Source organism: Prorops nasuta, unplaced genomic scaffold (assembly GCF_024137725.1).
Source record: "Prorops nasuta isolate Cenicafe-Biocafe unplaced genomic scaffold, Cenicafe_Pnas_1.2 PNAS00007, whole genome shotgun sequence".
NCBI lineage: Eukaryota > Metazoa > Arthropoda > Insecta > Hymenoptera > Bethylidae > Prorops > Prorops nasuta.
In genome coordinates this window covers 5874171-5896617 of record NW_027116804.1, presented here as the reverse complement: position 1 = coordinate 5896617, position 22447 = coordinate 5874171, and the positions used below count along the sequence as shown (strand labels likewise).

The window sequence follows — 22447 nt, the reverse complement described above, 5'->3', positions numbered from 1 at the left end:
GCGTAGTTAGCCCGCTGTAATGTGTCCCAGTTCCCTCCGTAATCCCATAAACTTGCGCTATGGCTAAACGGGCCGCGAACATTGCCTCCGTGGTGGTCCACCCTTGGCAAACTCCATGCTTGGCAATGATACCGCATGTTCCCGCACTCCTCACCACCACCTGTGTGTGGGTGGTGAGAGATAGATGTATGCCTCTCAGCAGATAGGTCTGCGAGACTCGGACTTCCGTAAGGAACTTTCCTCTCTCTCCACGATCTAGCATACTGAGCGACCCTGGCTACCGCTACCGTCCAAATGCTAGGCCTCAGGGCCGTATGAGATGCATGCAGAATGGAGTCGCAAGACCCAATCGACAAGGTTGGGTTGTTGGCCACCCAACTGACCAATTGGCGCCCTGATAACGATGAACAAGGACGATCGAAGGTAATGGAAAACCCGTAGTGTGAGTGGCCCCTCACACTGACGGGAATAACGTTACAGTGGATATTGGAGAATTAATTTAAACAGATGATCCTATGGAGGGTGATGAAATGTAATTCGGACCAAACGAAGGCATTGTATTTAGCATGGAGTAAGATATATAAAATTTAGAGATAAAGCTATTAAAATTTATAAATACATAATTGAGGGTGTCCGTGCAATAACTCGTTAGACGCTCGGAATCACGTAAAACTATTGTCCGTTTATAGATATTTCCAAAGAAAAAAACGTAGAAAAAAAATATATTCACTTAGGGGATATATTAATACATATTTGTGTAAAATATCTGCCCTTTATTTCTAATATTAATTAAGATAAAAATTATAAATTAAAAATTTCCACGGCTGAAGTTTCAATGTTTTTGAATACTTAACTCGTGGAAGCTCAGAAACACGTAGACATAATGGATTGAAATTTTTATTATAAACGTTGAATAGTGCACCGATGCCAATAAGTATTTGTTTAGTTCTTAAATATTTAATGGTTCAATAATATTTTAATGTTAATTGGTATATAACTAATGCCATATTTTTCCAGCTTCAATGATTAAAAGTATCGAGGAAATTTGCGAACTTGATAAAGTTTCAGCGAAGAATTTGTTCAGCAGGATTTGAAAAAGTTTTCCTGAAATTTTAAGATTTTTTTTACTAGAAATACGAACATGGGCATCGATCGAAGTCGCGCGCTAATGTTACTGCAACGCTTGTTCAACCATGCCCGTGTTCTAGCATCCATCTGACGATGCAGTGTCATCTGATTAAGAAATTTATCGAGGGATTTTTTTAATTCTATAAGATAATAACAGTAAAATAATTTAGAATACTTTCGGAAAGTGTCTCCTGACATTTCTCTTGCATTAAAGATATGAAAGTGAGAATAAAAATAGAGGAGTGCCTAAAATCACAGTAACGATCGTTTTCATCAGGTTTTTTTCTATGTCCATTATAAAGAAAAGTTTATTTCAGAAGTCATAGGAGTCATTTTTATTAGTGGAAAATTTATTATAGGATAATCCAAAAGATAGTTTAAAAATGTATATTTATAACAATTTTACGCTCATTTCAGCAAACCATTCTTTACAAAGTTATAAATACTTAAAATAGTGTTTATACAAGGTGTGTCACGATGGAAGCGACTATGACACTTACAAATGATAAATCAGTTAGTGATTGATAGCTTAACATAACGGTGCCTTACCACTTTAACTCCAAATGTAATATAATTTGATTATGTTTTTAATTTTTATCGGTTACTTGTCGCAAAAAGCTGTTAAAATAATCTTGACCTGTCTGGCTTAAATAATGTATTAAGCTTTCTAAATCTTTCCTTTTTTCATTTGTAATCCCTACTGGTTGAACTGGAGATGCATTTTGCATAACATCCATGGTACACGACATTTCAATTTTGAATTCGTGAGTTTTCACATTGGAATATTTGTCATACATGATAACTGTACCATCCGGAAAATAATCCATTTTAACCGCCTTACTAATTTGTACATTTTCAGGAAACATTGCGTTTTTTTTTAGAATTGATTCAAAATCTTTTATGACATATTGACCTCTTTCAACGACAATAAAAGGATCTTTTTTTTGGCGCTTTTGATTATGTTTATCCAATCCATTTCAGTTTCGACACGTTCAGCTTTCTTCTTCATTTTGCCATAAAGTCCGAAATTGCGATCGCATTGACAATAAGAATGACCTCTCACAGGGTAAATATGTTCAATGGTTATTTGTAAATACTTAGATAATAGCGAAAGGCAAAGCGTTAATGAATAATTCCTATTTTGTCCTCCACATGCATCAGAGAACAAAAGAATTTGATTCACACAATTAATTTTTGTTTCCTCTAAAATTGCATGTAGTAAAAGATTACATACTGTATTTGCCCCCTTTTTATAAAATCCTTCTATATATGGAAACATGTAACTTCTTGATGTATTGTATATATGAACGTTAAAATTATGCAACCAAATTAACCGGCGATAAAATTGATCTGACACAGGAATTGTTGGAATCGGCAAATTTTGGCCATAATCAAATTCGCAGCAGAGATACCCTTTCTTTAGCAATAACGATTTTTTCAATTTCTTATACTCCTCGACAGCTTTTAAATGATCTAAAAACTCTTCGCTTTTATCTGTAACATTTTCATTTTCATAACAAAAATTACAAACATCGGTTCTCGGCACGGAAAAAGCAAAGCCCACGTAGTGGTTGAAATATTCAAAATATGTATTGGCTTCTATTGGTGGACTAGAATTACCAGTTAAAGAGCTATAATAATCGCAGAACAATTTATATAAACGCGTCATAGTTAATTCGGGATTCTCAAAGTAGTACAATTTTGTTTTTTCATTAGAATAATGAGACTCAGTATGTGGCAAGGAAGCACAATGGTTATAAATAAGTTGCTTTAATTCATCCGTTAACTTAATTTTGTGATTTCCATGCAAACCTCTGCTATCACTTAAAGATTTCCCTGCGAGAAGTTTTTTTTGAATAGCGGCGAATTTGCCTTGACCTACTTGCAAAACACTGCATAAAAATTTCTGACAAACGCGAGTGCGAAAATTGTACAGTGGATGATAATAATAGTAAATCCATTCGGTTCGCTTTTTCTCTACATTAGAAGATATATTCTTCAGTTTCATGAGTGAACTAATTATTAAGCTTTGAGCGTTATAATCACCACTCTTCCAAAAAGTGTCGTACAAATCTTCTTGATATTTTACATCAATATCTAAATAGCAGTTTTCCTTGCAGCATAAAATAGTTTCCTTAAAAATTTTCTTAAGAATTGTTTTTCCATTTGATGATGTATATTCCTCTCCCTGTATTCACAAGAAAATATATGTGTAAACATTATAGCGTTTCGGTAGCGAAACAAAAAAAAAAATTGTATAGATACTAAAAAGATGAAAAGATAGAGGATTATGTGAAAAGAGAGAAACAAAATATAAATATGAGGCGTCAAACTACAGAAATCAATAAATCCAATATCAATAGGAAATATTTTTTTGACAATTTCCAAATATTAGACATTTGTCTATCTATGGATAAAAAGTTTTTTGAAATAACTCTAGCTAGCCACCAAATATCAAGCTCTACATCGCATCCATTAAATCCGAAGTTAAACTTATTATTCTCTAAAAATGCTGTGAACTGTAAAAGACTTATGAGATTTGACGTCATATGCAATATATAGAATTAAATGATTAAAAGTGTAAAAGAATAATGTAACTTGAAAAGTAGAAACAATGAATAAGCTATCCAACTAAAACATGAGTGTTTACCTTGTTTTTTGCTCTTTTATTGATATTCCTATGCCATATATTTTCGTTTCTAATACGCTTGCGGCCAATATTATTTGAATGATTAAAATTATTCGACATTTTTAACACAATTTAAGTTACACCGTTCAGAAGCGACAGCCAAATAGCTTAGTTACTTTTAGTAGTATCGATCTTCTTTTGTTTGTTTACATTTCTTGTGTTTCTCGAAAAGAATTATAATGGCACATTCCTTGCCAGCAATGTTTGTAAAAATATTTTGGTAAAATGATTACTCGTGTTACTTGTTCACTGCATTATTTTATAATAAGCATTCTACTGATAAAAATGATTATGTTTACTTTTTGTAACAAATCTTCCTCTATAATCATCTGGATAACACACGCAACCGTATTATTAAGCGTCACTTCAATTTTAACCCTCATTATCCTCTCTATAATCTAAGATTTATAAAATTTTCAGAAAAACATTATTGCTAATATCTTATAGAATTAAAAAAGTCCTTCAATAGATCTCTTAATCAGATGACACTGCATCGTCAGATGGATGCTAGAACACGGGCATGGTTGAACAAGCGGTGCAGTAACATTAGCGCGCGACTTCGATCGATGCCCATGTTCGTATTTCTAGTAAAAAAAATCTTAAAATTTCAAGAAAACTTTTTCAAATCCTGCTGAACAAATTCTTCGCTGAAACTTTATCAAGTTCGCAAATTTCCTCGATACTTTTAATCATTGAAGCTGGAAAAATATGGCATTAGTTATATACCAATTAACATTAAAATATTATTGAACCATTAAATATTTAAGAACTAAACAAATACTTATTGGCATCGGTGCACTATTCAACGTTTATAATAAAAATTTCAATCCATTATGTCTACGTGTTTCTGAGTTTCCACGAGTTAAGTATTCAAAAACGTTGAAACTTCAGCCGTGGAAATTTTTAATTTATAATTTTTATCTTAATTAATATTAGAAATAAAGGTCAGATATTTTACACAAATATGTATTAATATATCCCCTAAGTGAATATATTTTTTTTCTACGTTTTTTTGAACCTTTTTTTTCTTTGGAAATATCTATAAACGGACAATAGTTTTACGTGATTCCGAGCGTCTAACGAGTTATTGCACGGACACCCTCAATTAAGTTTTAAGAGCTATATATTATTGTATTAATTTCAGATATTTGGTGGAGAAATCTTTTTGGTATACGCTGATAAGTGATGCTTATTTTCGTAGACTAATAAAATAAAAATGAGACAGCTCAACTATACAGGGTGTATTAGCAATGATGCTTTTAATTTTAACCACATATTCTTGACCATAAACTTAGTCAAAAAGTCTTATACTATAAGGTTCAGAAAAGCATCATTGCTGAGATAAATAAATTTTAAACCGATAAGTCAGGGCTTTGATTCAACTGAAAAATTACTTTCCTTTCACTTTCGATGACAGTTCCCCTTCAAAAAACTAAAGAAATTTGTACTTCTCTGTCGATCCGTATTGTCGTATACGCATATATCCACACGCACGCAGCTACGCCGATTATTAATATTACTTCCTAATGTTTTATATTCCTGATCCTGGTGCTGATGAAATTCATTTTCTGCCTATTTTTAAAATGATCTTCGATAGCACTCATTTGGTTGAAAAGTCTAAAGAATAATACGGCGTTATTCGTAGATTAATTTTCAAGTCGCTTTATCTTTTCGGTGACGCATGATATGAACTGCTCTAAGGTAGTCAAGAAATAAGTATTTTATCTTAAAAGCTATTATAAGGAATTATATTTTTTCTGTTTTTGGAAGTCTCACTGTTTTATGAGATAGAACAGTTTACTGTGTGCATCATTGGAAGATCAAAATGACTCGAAAATGGATTCTCAAGTAAGGCCATAATCCACTAGAAATTTCAATCTAAGTGGAGAATTTGAGGGATCCCTTCAAGAATATATTAGCTATTTTTTATTTTATGAATGGACAATCCACAATATTAAGAATAATTTTTTCTTTATGCCATAGATTGTCCATAGTTTTTGCCTTTTTGCATAGTGTCTGCCTAAATGGACGTGCCAGTAAAATTTGCCTATTGCTAGGTCAGATTCTAGTTTATAGTTACTAGAAGTTGATATGGTCACCAAAAAGAAATATTTTGCAATTCACCTAGCAAATCGTAATAAACTGAAGAGAATAGCATAAGTAATTACTGATTTATGTTTAAAATCTTTTCGTACTTAAGAGCGTGCAAAGAATATGAATAATAAGCTGCAAAATTAACAAAAAATTCTTCTTTATTTTTCGGCTTGTCACTTCAGAAAATGAAAAAAGGCTTATTTTTTTTTTAAAGGTATCCTTCAAACTCTCCACTTAGCTCTAAATTTCCAGAGAAAACTATGGCATTACTTGAAAATCTATTTTCAAGTAATTTTGCTATTCTTATGATGCAGCAAACTGCGCTATCCCATAAAATAGTGAGATTTCTAAAAACAGAAAAAAAATACAATTTCTTATTATAGCTTTTTTAATATAATACTTACATCTTGACTACCTTAGAGCAGTTCATGTGCCGCGTCACCGAAAAGATAAAGCGACTTGAAAATTAATCTACGAATAACGCCGTATTTTTCTTCAGACTTTTCAACCAAATTGGTGCTATCGAGGATCCTTTTAAAAATAGGCAGACAATGGATTTCATCAGCACCAGGATCAGGAATGTAAAACATTAGGAGGTAATATTAATAATCGGCGTAATGGCGTGCGTGTGGATATATGCGTGTACGACAATACGGATCGACAGAGAAGTATAAATTTCTTTAGTTTTTTGAAGGGGAACTGTCATCGAAAGTGAAAGGAAAGTAATTTTTCAGTTGAATCAAAGCCCTGACTTATTGGTTTAATATTTATTTATCTCAGCAATGATGCTTTTCTTGACCTTATATTATAGGACTTTTCGACTAAGTTTATGGTCAAGAATATGTGGTTAAAATTAAAAGCATCATTGCTCATACATCCTTTATACCCGTTCGAGGCCCGGTGACGGCGACGGTGGCGCTCTGAGCGGCCAGTCTGGTAAAGTAGGGAGGTATACTCCAAGCCCGCTATACTTCGCACGCTGTACAATGCAGGCCGCGATATCGGCACTCGCACTGTAGACTCCCCCCACTACGCGGTATCGTACATGGGGTAGCGGCGGAGCAAACGCCTCGTTACAGAGTTAAATGATATTATGCAATTTGTGGATATTGAAGATAAAAATTTGAAACAAATGGAAGGAAATTTGTCATTATCAGCTAACGGTTCGTTTTCATTTATGTTTTTCTCTTTATTTATTGGAAAAAAATACTAGATTTGCTTTAGAGAGAGCTTTACTTTGTTTTTTTTTTCAAATATATGCTTGAATAAAAAGAAATATTCCAGTCTCCTTATATAATATAACCATTTAATTTGACGTTTCTTCGTAGAAAGAAGCAAGTTGAGTGGATTAGATATTTCTGTATACAAAACAACTTCAAATGTTGTTTTTGGCATTTTAATTGATGCCAACAATTTACGGTAATTTTTTTTACTATTATTACTCATTTATATTAAATAATGTATGTAATTGAATTTTTGAAATTTAATTTTACCTTTCTATAAACCATTTCAGAAAATGATCAGAAAATTCTGAATTATTATCAGCAATTACTCAAAATCAAACTGAAGGTAAATTAATAATATGTACTTATTATTAAGAAGTTAATTTCTCTACTCTTTTAAACGTATTATTTTAAATCTTTGAAGGTGGTGAAGTAAATGAAGATAATTCAGAAAATAATGAAAACGATCCATTAGAAGCTGAAACAAAATTTGAATTGAATGATGTTTTAAATAAAGTTCACAAAGGAGCACCTGACGAATCTAAATTAAATATTGTTAAACGAAGGAATAGTAAATATTGTTCTTAGTATTGCAAAAAATTATATTTTAAAATCGGTAGACACTTAGAATTGTATCACAAAAATGAAAGTGATGTTAAAGAGTTTCTTAAACACCCAAAGAAGTGTAAGGAAAAAAAAAACTTAATTGCGAAGATTCGTAAAGTGTGACTATTATCATAATATTAGTAACGATGTAAGCACTGGTCAATTAATTTTGTCGATTGCCAAACAAAAATAAAGCAAAAAATTCAATGGATTATATGGCATGTGCTTGTTGCAAAGGAACATAGATGAGCTCAAATCTACAACACCACTTTGCAAAATGTAGTAATAGAGTAATGCATGGACAGAGAGTAGCCTATATATTAAGTAGAACAGTAATTGGACATATATCGGCTAATGCAAATAAAGCTGTTAGCACAGAAATCATTCCATATATGCATGACGACAATATTAAGAGTGTAATCTGTTACCATGAATTATTAATTTTATTTGTTAATAACCTATCGAAGAAGTACTCACAAGAAAATTACGCAATGATCCGCTCTAAATTACGGCTTTTAGGTCGCTTTTTGTGTATAGTAAAAGAGCAATGAAAGGATGTAACCGATTTTTCATCATTATACAGGCCTAAATACTTTACTTACTTCTTTGAGGCAGTAAAGAAAATATCAGGTTACGACGAATCTAGTCAAATTTATGATGCTCCAGCAAATATATTGCACATAGGAGCTATGTTCAAACAAATTGGCTTGTTTTTCGAAACTCTCTATATCGAAAGAGAAAACAAGAAAAAGCAAACTTTAACGAGATCCCTCACGCGTGCTTTACCGACAGTACAAGTCAATAAACAATTCGTTTAATAAAAGTCAAATGCGAAGCAAATTGCAAAAACGGGTTTTTTTATGACAAGGTGCCAATTCTAACGAGTCAATCGAGCTTAAAAAAACTCAAATCGGATGAAGAATAACGCTGTACCACTGTCCCGCGTTCTTGAAGTGGAAATAACCAAAAGTAACCTCTCTTCAAGAACGCGGCACAATGGTACAGCGTTATTTTTCAACTAATTTGAGTGTTTTTAAGTTCGTTTGACTCGTTAGGACTGGCACATTGTCCTACAAACGCAGGATTGTTCAATTTGCTTCGCATTTGAATTTTATTAAACTAATTGTTTGTTGACTTGTACTGTCGGTAAAGCACGCGTGAGGGATCCCGTTAACCAAAAGTTTCGTTAAATTAGTCATTCAAAATTTTCAAGTATTGAATAAAAAGGCGGTCGAATGTCAAGCCGAAAAGAGAAGGCAGAAAAAAATTACAATATCGTCCATGGACGATATTGCTAAATTAAATCGATTTCTAGAAGAAAATATAAAAGCAGCATTTAATAATTTAAGTAAAAATTATTCTTACAAAGACTGGATAATGCTTAGCGAGTCTTCGCTTCTTCTATTACTGTTATTTAATAGACGAAGACAAGGAGAAGTATCGAAAACAAAAATCAATGATTTCCAGACTTATCAGTCGATTGATAAGAATGAAAATAAGAACTTGTACAACAATATTACAGCAGAGGATAAAAAAGCTACTAATAAATACATTCGTTTTTCGATAAGAGGAAAATTGAACAGAAATTTACCAGTAATAATGGATGTAACGCTTTTGGAAAGTATAAAACTTATATTAAATTATAGATCTAAGGCAAATATTGTAACGTTATTCCGTCAGTGTGAGGGGCCACTCACACTACGGGTTTTCCCATTACCTTCGCCCGTCCTTTTCTATCGGTATCAGGGCGCCAGTTGGTCAGTTGGGTGGCCAACAACCCTACGTTATCAGTTGGGTCCTTCGACCCCATTCTCTATGCATCTTATACAGCCCTGCGGCCATGCACATGGACGGTAGCGGTAGCCAGGGTCGCTCAGGATGCTAGGTCGTGGAGAGAGGGGAGGGTTCCTTACGGAAGTCCGAGCCTCGCAAACCTACCTGCTGAGGGGCATACATTCATCCCTCACCACCCATACCCAGGCGGTGGTGAGGAGTGCGGGAACGTGCGGTATCATTGCCAAGCATAGAGTTTGCAACGAGCGGACCATCACGGAGGCAATGTTCGCGGCCCGTCCAGCCATAGCGCAAGCCTATGGGATTACGGAGGGCACCGGGACAAATTCCAACGGGCTAACTACGCCCCTGCACAACCCACTATGCATTGGCCGGTATCCAGTCGTGGCGTAGGTGCAGGCTGGCCTATAGCACACGCCTCACGTACGCGAACCGACCCATGGCTGTCTGAGTGCCGCGTCACGCGCTCACCGGCACGCACGGACACATCAGTACAGTCCCATGGTCGCGTTCCGCCTTCCTGCTATGGCAGTCTGCGCATGACATTCGCGCATGCTGCTTGACGCGCGTAACCAGCGTTCAAGCCAGACTCGATGTTCTATTTCCCCTCCTCGTGGGGACTTATAGGCACTGTCATTCTTTTAGGACTCCCCGAGGCCGTTTCTCCTTTTTCTCAGGTTGCCTGGGTTGTTTGGCATGGCCCTGCCTTACTTCTCAGGACAACCTGGACATCGTTTACTGGAGCGCCGGTCTTTTCATTCGGGCCTCTGCCTGTCAACGGGGTCTATCCTTGACGTTAGCTATAATCCACTCGTGAGCCTATCTCACGAGACGGTAACGTAGGGATTATTAATATCCACTGTTCGGTAGCTTTTATACTTTTTATTCGGTATCTCGCATACGTAACGGGGATCTTCGTTACATAGCCCCCTCCATAACGGAGGTTTCGACCCGAAACCGAAAGCGCCCGAACACGAGTTCGTTTTACGCTGCCACGCCCAAGCGTGCAGTGATGCACTTCAGTCTGGGTTTACCCTTGCGGTAGCTCAGGCTTGTATGGCTTGATGTCTGCCGTAGACATTTTGCCAGTGATGTTTCCTGCCAAATCAGACAATTCTACAACTGTCTCCGATAACTTCTTCGCAATCATAAACGGTCCACCGAATGGTTTGTTCAGTGCAGCCGAAATGTGTTTTGCGGCATTCGAGAGCTGTCGGTTGCGAACTAAGACTAACTCGCCAACCCCATAGTGCTTTTCACGACGACGTAGATTATACGGTCTTGCCTATCGTTCGTGCGCTTCTTCGAGAGCATACTTGAAAACTGTTCTGAGTGTTTCCAAGCGTTTCATGCGTGCCAAACACTTTTCTGTCGGTTGCTGCATGATTTCGGTATCGCCTTCCAATTCACGACGCGTCGACCTTGCCGATTCTGGTTCTCTACCCAGATTAGCAAATGCAGGTGTAGCTTGCAGTGAACCATGGTGGGCAGTATTAAATGCAAATCTAAATGCATCCAAATGCTGATCCCACTCTCGATGATCAGAATCGAGAAAGGCCCTTATCATCATCTTCAGGCTTCTATTCATCCTTTCGGTGGGGTTTGCCTGGGGATGATATGGAGGTGTCGTGGTTTGCCTCATACCCGTTAATTGTAATGAAGCAGTTATGTCTTTATTTACAAATTCGGTACCATTGTCGGTAACTAAAACTTTTGGTGTACCCCATCTATGAATCACCAAGTTTTCGATAGCCTCTGCAATCTTTTTGCCATTAGCGCGTCGAAGTGTAGCTACTTCGATCCATTTTGTGTATAGGTCTTGGATTACCAACACATACGAGAACACTTGTTTACTTGGCGTCAGTGAGCCCATAATATCTGCCGATATTACAGTCCACGGCTGTTCAATAATTCGACGTCCCATGAAGCCGACGGGAGCTTGTTGTTCTACCTTGCAACGCTGACATTCGTCGCAGTGACTGACGTAAGCAGTTACGTCTTTGAACATACCTGGCCAGAAGTAATTTATCGAAAGGCGTCGATATGTACGATCGATACCTTGGTGGCCGGCTTGCGGTAGCTTATGGCATTCTTCGAGCACTTTATGCCTGTACTCCCTGGGTATCACCAGTTTCCAAGCATCAAGATCTTCGAGCTCAGCATCTGCCAAATCTGAACGTCGTTGATGATACATCAACTCTCCATCTAATTTCCAATCAAGAAATTTTTCTGCCGTTCTTTCGATATCCTTTACGCGCTTTAAATACCACGCATCCTTGGTATCGGCGTAAGACGGTAGCGAAGCATTTAAACTTTCCGGTGCTCTTGACAAAGCATCAGGAACATGATTTAAAGCTCCTTTACGATGTACGATCGTAAAATCGTATTCCATCAAGGCGAGAGCCCAACGAGCAAGTCTTCCAGATGGATCTTTTAAATTATGCAACCATCGGAGACTGCTGTGGTTGGTAATTACAGTAAAGTGATAACCCTCAAGGTAACATCGAAACTTCCTTATCGACCACACCACTGCCAAGCATTCCTGCTCGGTTACGGTATACTTTCTTTCGGGATCCGTAAGCGCTCTACTCGCGTAAGCGATTACTCTTTCTTGACCTTCGATAACTTGCGTCAAAACAGCACCTAAGCCAACATTGCTAGCATTGGTCTGTAATGCAAACGGGATCGAAAAATCTGGACATGCAAGCGTTGGCGCGCTTGTTAAACATCCTTTCAGCGCGTCGAATGCTGACTGCTGATTGGCTGTCCACTCCCATGACTGATTTTTCTTTGTCAATTTCGTTAGCGGTTCAGCAACTGTTGCAAATTCTGGAATGAATCTTCTATACCAAGATGGCATTCCCAAAAATCTACGAATTTGCTTTAAATTCTTCGGTATCGGGAACGTGATTACGGCTTCTGTTTTCGCCGAATCCACGCGAAGACCTTGACTGTCTACGATAAATCCGAGATATTTTACTTCCGTTCTACAGAAGAAACTTTTCTCCTTATTTATCGTCAGCTCAGTTTGCCTTAACTTTTCGATAACTTTATCCAACCATAATAAGTGTTCGTCAAATGTTTTGGTGACAATGATAATGTCATCCAAATAGACGAATACATGTGGATAAAATTCGGGACCCAATAATTTATCCAGAGCACGCTGGAATTTTGCGGGATGTTCGGTAATGGGTACGCATCCTTTTTAGTTACAGCGTCAACGCGCCGGAGATCCACACAAAAGCGGAGTTTGCCATTGGCTTTCTTCGCCATGACTACGGGCTCGCCCAATCACTTTGCGATGGTTCGATAATGCCATTGGTTAGCATATCGTCAACCTCTTGCCACATAGCTTGGCAGATTTTATCCGTGCACCTATGAGCTCGCTGTCTGATTGGCTCGTGATCTTGCACGTCAATTATGACTGCCGGTAACTTTGAAATTCCAGGTTTTCCAGAAATGGGGGGCAGTTTAATTTCTAGAAACTCTTGTAATTTCTTAGCGTTATCATTATCGGCAACCATTAAGCCGTTATTCACCACTACACAGTTTAATGATTCGGCATTCGAGATCCAATGTTTATTTCGAGGTTTCTCCTTATAAGCCTATTCTCCCGTGGAGAAGTCCACGACAACATGAGCATCTTGTAGGAAATCAAGTCCCAAAATAAAATCAATTGATAAAGAAGGCATCCATAGTGTGTCAACTATAGTTGTCTTCCCCTCAAGAAATATTGGGATCTTGGCGGACTCAATTACTTTACATGTGTAATTGTTGCCAACGGTAACTCTTAAGGGTTCTATTTTATTGGCTTGTATACCAATTGAATTAAACAATTCATTGGCTACTTTGCCTGCAAACGTGCGTGAGGCTCCCGAGTCCACCAGCGCACGCAGCTTTTCCCCTTGTACGGTGATCGTGGTGTGGAATGCTAGTTTCCTAGATCTATCGCCAAACGTCGTAATTACTATATCAGTAATATCACCGACCGGTAACTTATCGACCGATTGATCATCGTTCCAATTTTCGGTAGCAACCACTCGAGCGCTTATGTCCTCTGAGTGTTTGTTTACATTCTCCGTCTCCAACATAACATGTTGGTCCGAGAATTCGCGGGAGCGATAATTATGGTTAATATTCACACATTGCTGTACTGAATATTCTTCGACATAATTATCCGGGATCACATTATCTTGGTTTTCACCCAAGATTTTCGGTATCATGTTGTTGGAGATCGGAGTGTAGGTGCGAGCGGTCTGGGACTCTCAGGCCTTCTCGCTCCTGCTCACACTTTGTCTCTCTTGGTCCTACCTCCAATTAAGGCCGACAGGTGGCCCACAGCGTAGAGCTCTGTCTCTCGCTGGTACTATTTGGGTCTCTTGTACATATTAATACCCGAGAGTTCCGTCTTACTGCGGCTCGTTTCAGTCAGTCTAGGCTCTAGACTCTGTCAAACTTTTGTATGATTAGCAGCTTAGCCATTTCTCCCTTCCTGCGACGCCACTAAGTCTCTTAGTACGCATTTCTGCTCCATCGTCGATTTCTTGGGCTCCAAGAAATCGTCTTCCTTTCTCTCTATCATCGTTGCCTGGGAGTCTCAGGTACGGGGAATCCTGTCCGGGGACCTGGGGATGACAGGGTTGGGATTTCGTGGTTGTAACTTTGGGTGGATTATCAATTTGCGGCTCTGCCTCCTTTGGAGCACTTTTCATTCTTTTGTATTTTTTTGCAATCAAATAAACTGATTTTTACCAGATTTCCTGGGCGTTGTTTTTGTCACCCTAGAGCCTTCCTTCCTAGACCTCTTTGCGGACATCGCCCAATCAACTTTCATACAAATTTCCGGTCCTTCGAGCCGGATATAACCGGTACATATTCAATTGAGTTGAATTTTGATTGGTGATTCTTCGAGGTGACTGGGGGAGTGTCTCTGGTGGCAAAATGGTAACGCAGGAGGAAATACTCATGTGCGCAGGTCACGTTGGTCTTTATTGCTCAGAATTAGAACGGCTACTGGTCAACACCAAAAAGCGTGGCGTAGGTAATTTTACCGTTCCTTATTTAAATGGTCGTCTGGCTAGTGCCAAGGAAATTCTCGCGAAAATACAAACGAATCATGTGACGATTACTAATCATTTATCGGAAAAAGATTTGCAACAGTTTAACTATACGACGCAGAATACTTATGAGCGAGCTATGACGGTGTATTTGACTGTGGAAGAATACATTTTAGAGCAAATCGAGAATTTAAGCGGTGAGCAAGTCGCTCCTGTCACTGCAGAGCGGACCCATGCTCCCTCGTTGAGACTTCCTAAGTTAGATTTACCCAAGTTTAGTGGCGACTATTCTGAGTGGTCAACCTTCTATGACTCTTTCAAATCAATGATTCACGATAATTCGACATTACCAGGTGTTCAAAAGTTTCATTATTTAAAGGCATGTCTTCAAGGAGAAGCTAGCTCAGTAATTCGATCCTTAGCCGGCAGTAACGATAGTTACTTAACAGCATGGAATGCATTAGTGACTAGGTATACAAATGAACGAATTATTACGTCCAACCTTCTTAGCAAACTAACGCTCATTCCGAAAGTCTTCGCTGACAATCTCATGTCCATGAAAACACTACGCGATACAACTATAGTTGCGCTTGACTCGCTGAGAACATTAGGATATCCAGTTGATGGTTGGAGTGCCATATTGGTCCACATCCTCTCAAACAAGCTAGATCAAGTTATCACTGTGGAGTGGGAGAAGGAAATAAGACGTGTATAGAAATATCCTTCTTTCACTCAGTTTTTAGAGTTCATCACCGAGCAGATTAATATGCTCGAATCTATTAGTACCAAATTCAAAGGTAGTAAACAAAACACTGATAAAACTTCTCGTCCTAAGTCGTTGAAATCACTCAACGTAATCGTGGATAAACCAAAATGCTTTTATTGTGACACGGATCATCCTCTCTATCAATGCAACAGCTTTATTGCTTTGAACCCTCAAGCCAGATACAAAGCAGCGCAGAACAACTCACTTTGTATCAATTGCTTGAGACCTGGTCATTCGATATCGTCTTGCCGAAGTAATTCTCGGTGTAAAAAATGTTCCAATGCACATCATACGCTTCTGCATTTTGAGAAACAACCTAATCCGACGTCTCAACGCAATCCATCTCAAGCTACTGCACCCACCAGTCTTCAAACCATTGATCAGCCTTCGACTTCTGTTGTTGCTCATGTGAGTGCCATGGATGAACGCACGGCACTCCTTGCTACTTTTTTCGCGCGCGCTACAGCACCAAATGGCCGTCAAATTATGATTAGAGGCTTAGTCGACCCGGGCTCACAAACATCGTTCATGACGGAAAATCTAGCCCAGTTATTAAGAGTTACACGCCGCAAAGTTAATGCAACGATTTACGGAGTCACAGGAGGTGCGGTACGTAACGTCTCGAGCAAAGCTGAACTCATCTTAAAGTCAGTCAAACACGATCAGGCCTGACTCAAGGTGACGGCATTAATTTTACCAAAAATCACGAATTATAGTCCTCGGTCGTATTCACCTCTTGAATTCCCTCAATTAGGTTCTCTGGACCTCGCGAACGAATATGCTTCTGTTAAAAATCCAATTGATATTTTAATTGGTGCAGATTATTGCCCTTAGCTTTTACTGAATCAAATAATTCATTCATCGAACCGTGCACTGATAGCACAAGATTCGTTATTTGCCTGGGTTGTGTATGGTACACTTGCGTCGCACATGCATACTGCAACAGTAAACGTTCTTCATTGTTGTGACTTCGATAAAACACTTCGAGATTTTTGGGAGATTGAAGAAGTACCTAGCACCTATAGTCTGACACCTGAAGATCAATTATGTGAGGACATTTTCGCGAGCAACGTTACTCAATTACCATCAGGCCGCTATCAGGTTGCATTGCCTTTCAAGACAGAGTTCTCCAAATCGGCACTGGGAGCCTCTCGCAGCATCGCCGAATCAGCTTTAAAGCGAGTTCTCTATCGTATTAACAAATCTCCTGAGCAGTCCGAAAGCTATGCTAAATTCATTAGAGAATACGAGCAGCTAGGACATATGGAGAAGGTCACAACAAACGCGATTGACACAGACTCCTTGGTTTACCTGCCTCATCACGCAGTACTTAAGCTCGAGAATGGAAAGCAGAAAATACGTGTCGTATTTAACGCGTCCGCTAAAACTAAGAGTGGTCCATCACTCAACGACGTACTCTTAGTAGGGCCAAAACTACAAAAAGATATAACAGCTATTCTTATGAATTGGCGTGATTATCGTTTTGTTGGTGTAACAGATATTGTTAAAATGTTCCGCCAAATTCTAATTCGTCCGGAAGACAGAAAATTCCAATCTATAATTTGGAAAGATGATTCTGGTAATACTCAAACATATCAATTGAACACGGTCACATACGGTACCGGACCTGCACCGTTTTTAGCTTCACGGGTAGTGCAGGAACTCGCAAATCAATATGGTGATGACTTCCCAGATGCGAAGTCCATCTTACTTCAATCAATCTATGTTGATGACATTCTTTTTGGAGGTAACAACCTTGCGGATTTACGCGATATCCAATCTCAATTAGTTCAGTTGTTGGATAAAGGTAAATTTGAGCTCAGTAAATGGGCCTTCAATTCAGCAAGCACAGCTCTCCAAGAAATTTCTAATGATTCTAGTAACGCTAATCTTAATTTTAATAGCGAAAATCTTAACGAAACTAGCAAAGTGCTGGGCATATCTTGAAATACCAGCTCTGATTCATTTCAGTTTATAATCTCGCCTTCTTCTATCACTAAGTTAACAAAGCGAATGTTACTCTCGGAAAACGCGAAGATTTACGATCCTTTAGGCTGGATCTCACCGTTCACCATTGTGTTAAAGCAAATAATGCAATCCACATGGTTGCTCAAACTTAATTGGGATGACGAGGTTCCCGAGCCTATCCAATCTAAATGGATGTCTTATTACTCGCAAATGTGCGAATTAACAAAAATCAATATCCCGCGCTGGAATGGTCAACTTAGTGAAGTAGATAAATTAGAACTCTATGGGTTCTGTGATGCTTCAAATGTATCCTATAGCGCTGTGGTGTATGCTAAATTCACCAACAATAATAATATTCAAACCTCAGTCAGCCTCGTAATGGCAAAAGCCAAAGTGGCCCCTCTTAAAGCAATTAATATTGCTCGACTTGAACTAGTCGCCGCTGCTTATTTGACTAAACTAATGCTTCATATCAAGTCATCACTTAAACGTTCAGTGCATGACATTTTTTGTTTTTCTGATTCACAAATCGTGCTGGCTTGGATTGCAAAACATTCGTCCAAATGGAAAGTTTTTGTAGCCAACCGAGTCGAATATATACAATCAAGCCTACCAGAGGCTCATTGGTCTTATGTCAATACTAAGTCCAATACTGCAGATCTCAACTCGCGAGGAATTAATCTAAGCCAATTACTACACTGTGCGCTTTGGTGGGAAAGACCCTCAATAATTCGGGAAATGTCATCGGGAAATTCTCCTTTAATTTTTGAGACTAGCGAGGAAATAAAGACCTCGTCGATCTATTCAAATCATGTCACACGTGATTTACCGTCATTTCTTTATAACTACTCGTCGTGGACAAAACTAATCCGTGTTGTTAGCTACGTGTTGCGATTTATAGATCGAGCGGGTAGAAAAATGTTTGTCAACACGCGCACGTGTCAGCTCTCGAGCTACGCACTGCAACACTGCGTGTTGCGAAAATAATTCAAGCTGCTGCCTTCTTAAACGATATCTTGACGTTGCAAAGCAAAAAGTCAGTTCCGCCAAGTTCACGATTACTTTCTCTTGCACCATTTTTAGATGCGCAAGGAGTTCTACGAGTAGGTGGGCGTCTGCAACACTCATTTTTGTCAGATAACCAAAGCATCCCATTATTTTGCCATCTAATTATTTAACCGAGCTGCTCATTCGACATATACATATCACGACCTTGCACGGTGGCCTACAGCTTACGTTAACAGTATTGCGGCAAAAGTATTGGGTGATCAATGCACGAAACGCTGTGAAAAGCATAATACATAGGTGCGTCACTTGCGTTTGTCAGCGTGCCAAGCTAGGAACACAATTCATGGGATCTTTGCTTACTGCTCGAGTAAACCGTAGCCATCCGTTTGAACATACTGGCATTGATTACGCCGTGCCCTTCCTTGTAAAACTGCATCAAGGCCGAAACTCGAAATCAGTTAAGTGTTATATAGCTGTTTTTGTATGCATGGCTACTCGTGCCATCCATCTTGAGCTTGTCTCCAAATATGATACCGATGCATTTTTGGCGGCTCTAGCTCGTTTTACTTCACGTCGTGGTAAACCCGCGGTGATTTGCTCTGATAATAGGTTAAATTTTCAAGGAGCAAATAAGGAATTGAAACTTGCATGCCAAAGCTCTCTGAAACATGTGCAATCTATAGATTTTGAACCTATACGCGAAATAGAATGGAAATTTATTCCCGTGGCCACTCCTCATTGGGGTGGACTGTGGGAGAGCGGAGTACGAAGCGTAAAACATCATCTAAAGCGTGTTCTTGGGACTTTTCTTCCTACGTTCGAGGAAATGACAACACTAATTTGTCGTATTGAAGCCTGTCTAAACTCCAGACCTCTTTCTCGCTTACGCGATGACATTCAAAGCTTAGAATGTCTAACGCCAGGGCATTTTTTGGTTGGTCGCGCCTTACTCGCTCCACCCGAAATGTCCGTTCTAGATTTAAAGGAATCTACTCTAAATCGATGGCAGAAAATCACTCGGATTACCGAACTTTTTTGGCAAAAATGGTCGGGCGAATATCTGCAATCATTACAATCTCGTCCAAAATGGCAAATCAAAAATAACGATTTTCGTGAGGGTGACATCGTTATAATTAAGACTCCAAACGCTCAACCTTGCAAATGGAACTTAGGCCGAATTATTCGTTTAATAATCGGTTCAGACTCAGTAGCAAGAGTAGCTGTGGTTCAAACAGCGAATAAACAGATTCAACGCAGCCTAACCCAGCTGTGTAGGCTCCCGGCATAAATACAAATATTGACAAACAATCCCAACGACTTTTGATCTACCGACTCGTACATCTTGACACATTGACGCTCTACTTATTAAATCAGTTCTCCTTAATCATGGCTAGTGACAAGGTGCCTAATTTAGTCGACAACGTCGAAATGTTCTTAAGTGAAGTTTGGGGCGAAGAAGCCAACGCGTCCGATGTACTGGACCTTTCCTTCAGTGACTTGAGTCTTTCGGACGATGCTCCTTATGTTGATTCTCTGCTTGAACTTCCGGATTTGCTTGTGTCGACGAAGGAAGAAGAGGACTCCAGGATGCAGGTCATTCTGGATCCGCCTTGTCCACCTGAATCAGAATCAACTGACGTGGTCATGGAACCCATAGCGGGACCTTCTCATACACCAGCACCAGCAATTGATTTAGCTGTTTTATACGCGAGCAGTTGGGAGAATGGAATCCTGTATGATTCTACCGCAAAGGAGCTGGAGCGTACAGCAAAATACGTTACCGTCTTGGCGTTCGGGCTCACACACCGTATACCATTGCATGCGGTCTTGAAATATCGGCAGTGGAAGTCTTGGGATCCTCAAGGAAAATTGCTCTTACGTTGGACTCCAGCGCTAGAGCTGAAAACTGCCAAACTCATCGTTAAAAAATGAGTTAGTCTGTGACCATTGGTGGACATTCGGAGCTTCGCTCAAAGGTTATTTTTTTTCTCTCCACCATGGTCTTCATTTACAGTGTCTCACCATTTCATATTTTAAAAACATAAGTTTAGTTTATTTCTACATCTGCGAGATTCATCTATTGACGCAGGAACGTCAATGCGGGGGAGGATTTGTTGGAGATCGGAGTGTAGGTGCGAGCGGTCTGGGACTCTCAGGCCGTCTCGCTCCTACTCACACTTTGTCTCTCTTGGTCCTACCTCCAATTAAGGCCGACAGGTGGCCCACAGCGTAGAGCTCTCTCTCGCTGTTACTATTTGGGTCTCTTGTACATATTAATACCCAAGAGTTCCGTCTTACTGCAGCTCGTTTCAGTCAGTCTAGGCTCTAGACTCTGTCAAACTTTTGCATGATTAGCAGCTTAGCCAGTTCTCCCTTCCTGCGACGCCACTAAGTCTCTTAGTACGCATTTCTGCTCCATCGTCGATTTCTTTGGCTCCAAGAAATCGTCTTCCTTTCTCTCTATCTTCGTTGCCTGGGAGTCTCAGGTACGGGGAATCCTATCCGGGGACCTGGGGATCACAGGATTGGGATTCGTGGTTGTAACTTTGTGTGGATTATGAATTTGCGGCTCAGCCTCCTTTGGAGCACTTTTCATTCTTTTGTATTTTTTTGCAATCAAGTAAACTGATTTTTACCAGATTTCCTGGGCGTTGTTTTTGTCACCCTAGAGCCTTCCTTCCTAGACCTCCTTGCGGATATCGCCCAATCAACTTTCATACACATGTTTTTCTGCTCTTGGAGTGTCGTAACATTCTCGGGAAACTTTACGGACTCCTCTTGGCGTTTTTTGAACAGCATTTAGGGCACTCCGCTGTAGAAACACCTTTGCTGCCACATCGGTAACAGAACATTGTTCTCTGCTCTTTACACGCACTCCAACCGTGTCCAGCTTTCCCGCAATTAAAGCAGGTAGCGCTCGGGCCCGGTTGTTTACGTTTTGAGCCCTGCCAGCTGTTATTTTTGCCAGCTGCCTTATCTAACGAAGGTTTCGATTTGGAACTGGTTCCTTGTCGGTTCCTTGTTGATTTAAAGGCTTTCAAATGCTCTTCGTTATCATTCGAATCCTCCGTTGTTGATTCGTCGGTATCAGAGCTGGATGTTTTATCCACTTCTAGGGCACGCACACCGTGTCGCCTGGATTCTCGGGAGCTTCCATGACTGCCGGTATACGCCAACTCAGGAACTAAGCTTTTCTCAGGCGCGGCAGGTGGACGGTATTTTCATGACGGCCTATAAGCGGCTGCGAAATTGAGTGCCAAACGCTCGAATTCTCGATACGTCATATTTTTGTGTATAGCGATACCTCTTCTATACACCGGTAGCATATTCTTGTGCGCGATAGCGATTCGGCTCCAATCCGATCTTTCCCTGCCTATTTTCCGAATATACGACTGTATAGTCTGCAAATAGGCTCGCACAGATTCGTTAGCACCCTGAGTTCTTGTTAGAAGCTCAGTCTCCAGTTCTTCCTCCCATGTTTGTGATCTGAAATAAGACCTTAAGGCGGACTTAATATCAGACCAGGTTGAGAATTCATTATCCTCAAACCACATCCTCGCCACACCTGTTAGGATGTGGGGAAAAACGTCAACCAGGTCGGAATCTCTTACCCTGAGAAGGTTCAGGACGGCATCGGTTCGAGAAATAAAACTCTCAACCGCCTCCGTTCCATCGCCCGCAAAGGTCAAGTTTGATCTCTGGAGAGATTTGAGAACACGCCAACGGGGCATACAGTCATCCCCTTGACCGGTAGCTTTTCCAGGTTTTCCCTTCAGGACCCTCATCCTGTAGGCCCCCTGGAATATCTCAGCCGAAGCATCGTCTGATGTCGATTGAGATTCGAGATCATCGCTCGGCCTTGTCACTGTCAACAAAGGTTGACCCTGATTGGCCGATGCCGGTAGAGCGGCCGCGGTCTTTCGCGGTCGGCCTCTAGCGCGCTTTTCGGTAGCAGAAGCAGCTGCCACTGCTGCTTCATCGGGAACAGTCATATTTTTCGGCAGCTTGTCAAAAGCCTGCTGGACTTGAGATATGAAATCCTGGAAAGACCCTTCCAGTTTTTCCATTCTCTCGCCTAGACTCGAGATCTTCTTCTCCAGGTTTGCCTGGGAAG

At 39.7% G+C, this 22447-nt stretch overlaps 2 protein-coding genes across 2 annotated transcripts; both read left to right on the top strand.

Moving 5' to 3' along the window:
• Positions 1-14475: 14475 nt before the first annotated feature.
• LOC136774969 (uncharacterized) lies at positions 14476-16191 on the top strand. The gene is made up of 3 exons (XM_066729443.1): positions 14476-15300; positions 15352-15966; positions 16036-16191. Exons 1-3 carry the CDS (start codon positions 14476-14478, stop codon positions 16189-16191), a joined length of 1596 nt encoding a protein of 531 aa, XP_066585540.1.
• A 96-nt stretch (positions 16192-16287) lies between these two features.
• On the top strand, positions 16288-19621 carry LOC136774968 (uncharacterized). Its single transcript, XM_066729442.1, has 4 exons — positions 16288-17286; positions 17329-18235; positions 18319-18428; positions 18473-19621. Exons 1-4 carry the CDS (start codon positions 16288-16290, stop codon positions 19619-19621), a joined length of 3165 nt encoding a protein of 1054 aa, XP_066585539.1.
• Positions 19622-22447: the final 2826 nt, after the last annotated feature.

Bases quoted from the DNA above. Each gene is read 5' to 3' on its own strand.
- LOC136774968 (XM_066729442.1), top strand. From the start codon at position 16,288: ATGCATACTGCAACAGTAAACGTTCTTCATTGTTGTGACTTCGATAAA. The intron at 17,287-17,328 runs GTGCTGGGCATA...GATTCATTTCAG, and splicing joins ATCTTAACGAAACTAGCAAA to TTTATAATCTCGCCTTCTTC. The intron at 18,429-18,472 runs GTAGGTGGGCGT...AGATAACCAAAG, and splicing joins ATGCGCAAGGAGTTCTACGA to CATCCCATTATTTTGCCATC.
- LOC136774969 (XM_066729443.1), top strand. From the start codon at position 14,476: ATGGTAACGCAGGAGGAAATACTCATGTGCGCAGGTCACGTTGGTCTT. The intron at 15,301-15,351 runs GTATAGAAATAT...ATCACCGAGCAG, and splicing joins GGGAGAAGGAAATAAGACGT to ATTAATATGCTCGAATCTAT. The intron at 15,967-16,035 runs GTACGTAACGTC...GCCTGACTCAAG, and splicing joins ACGGAGTCACAGGAGGTGCG to GTGACGGCATTAATTTTACC.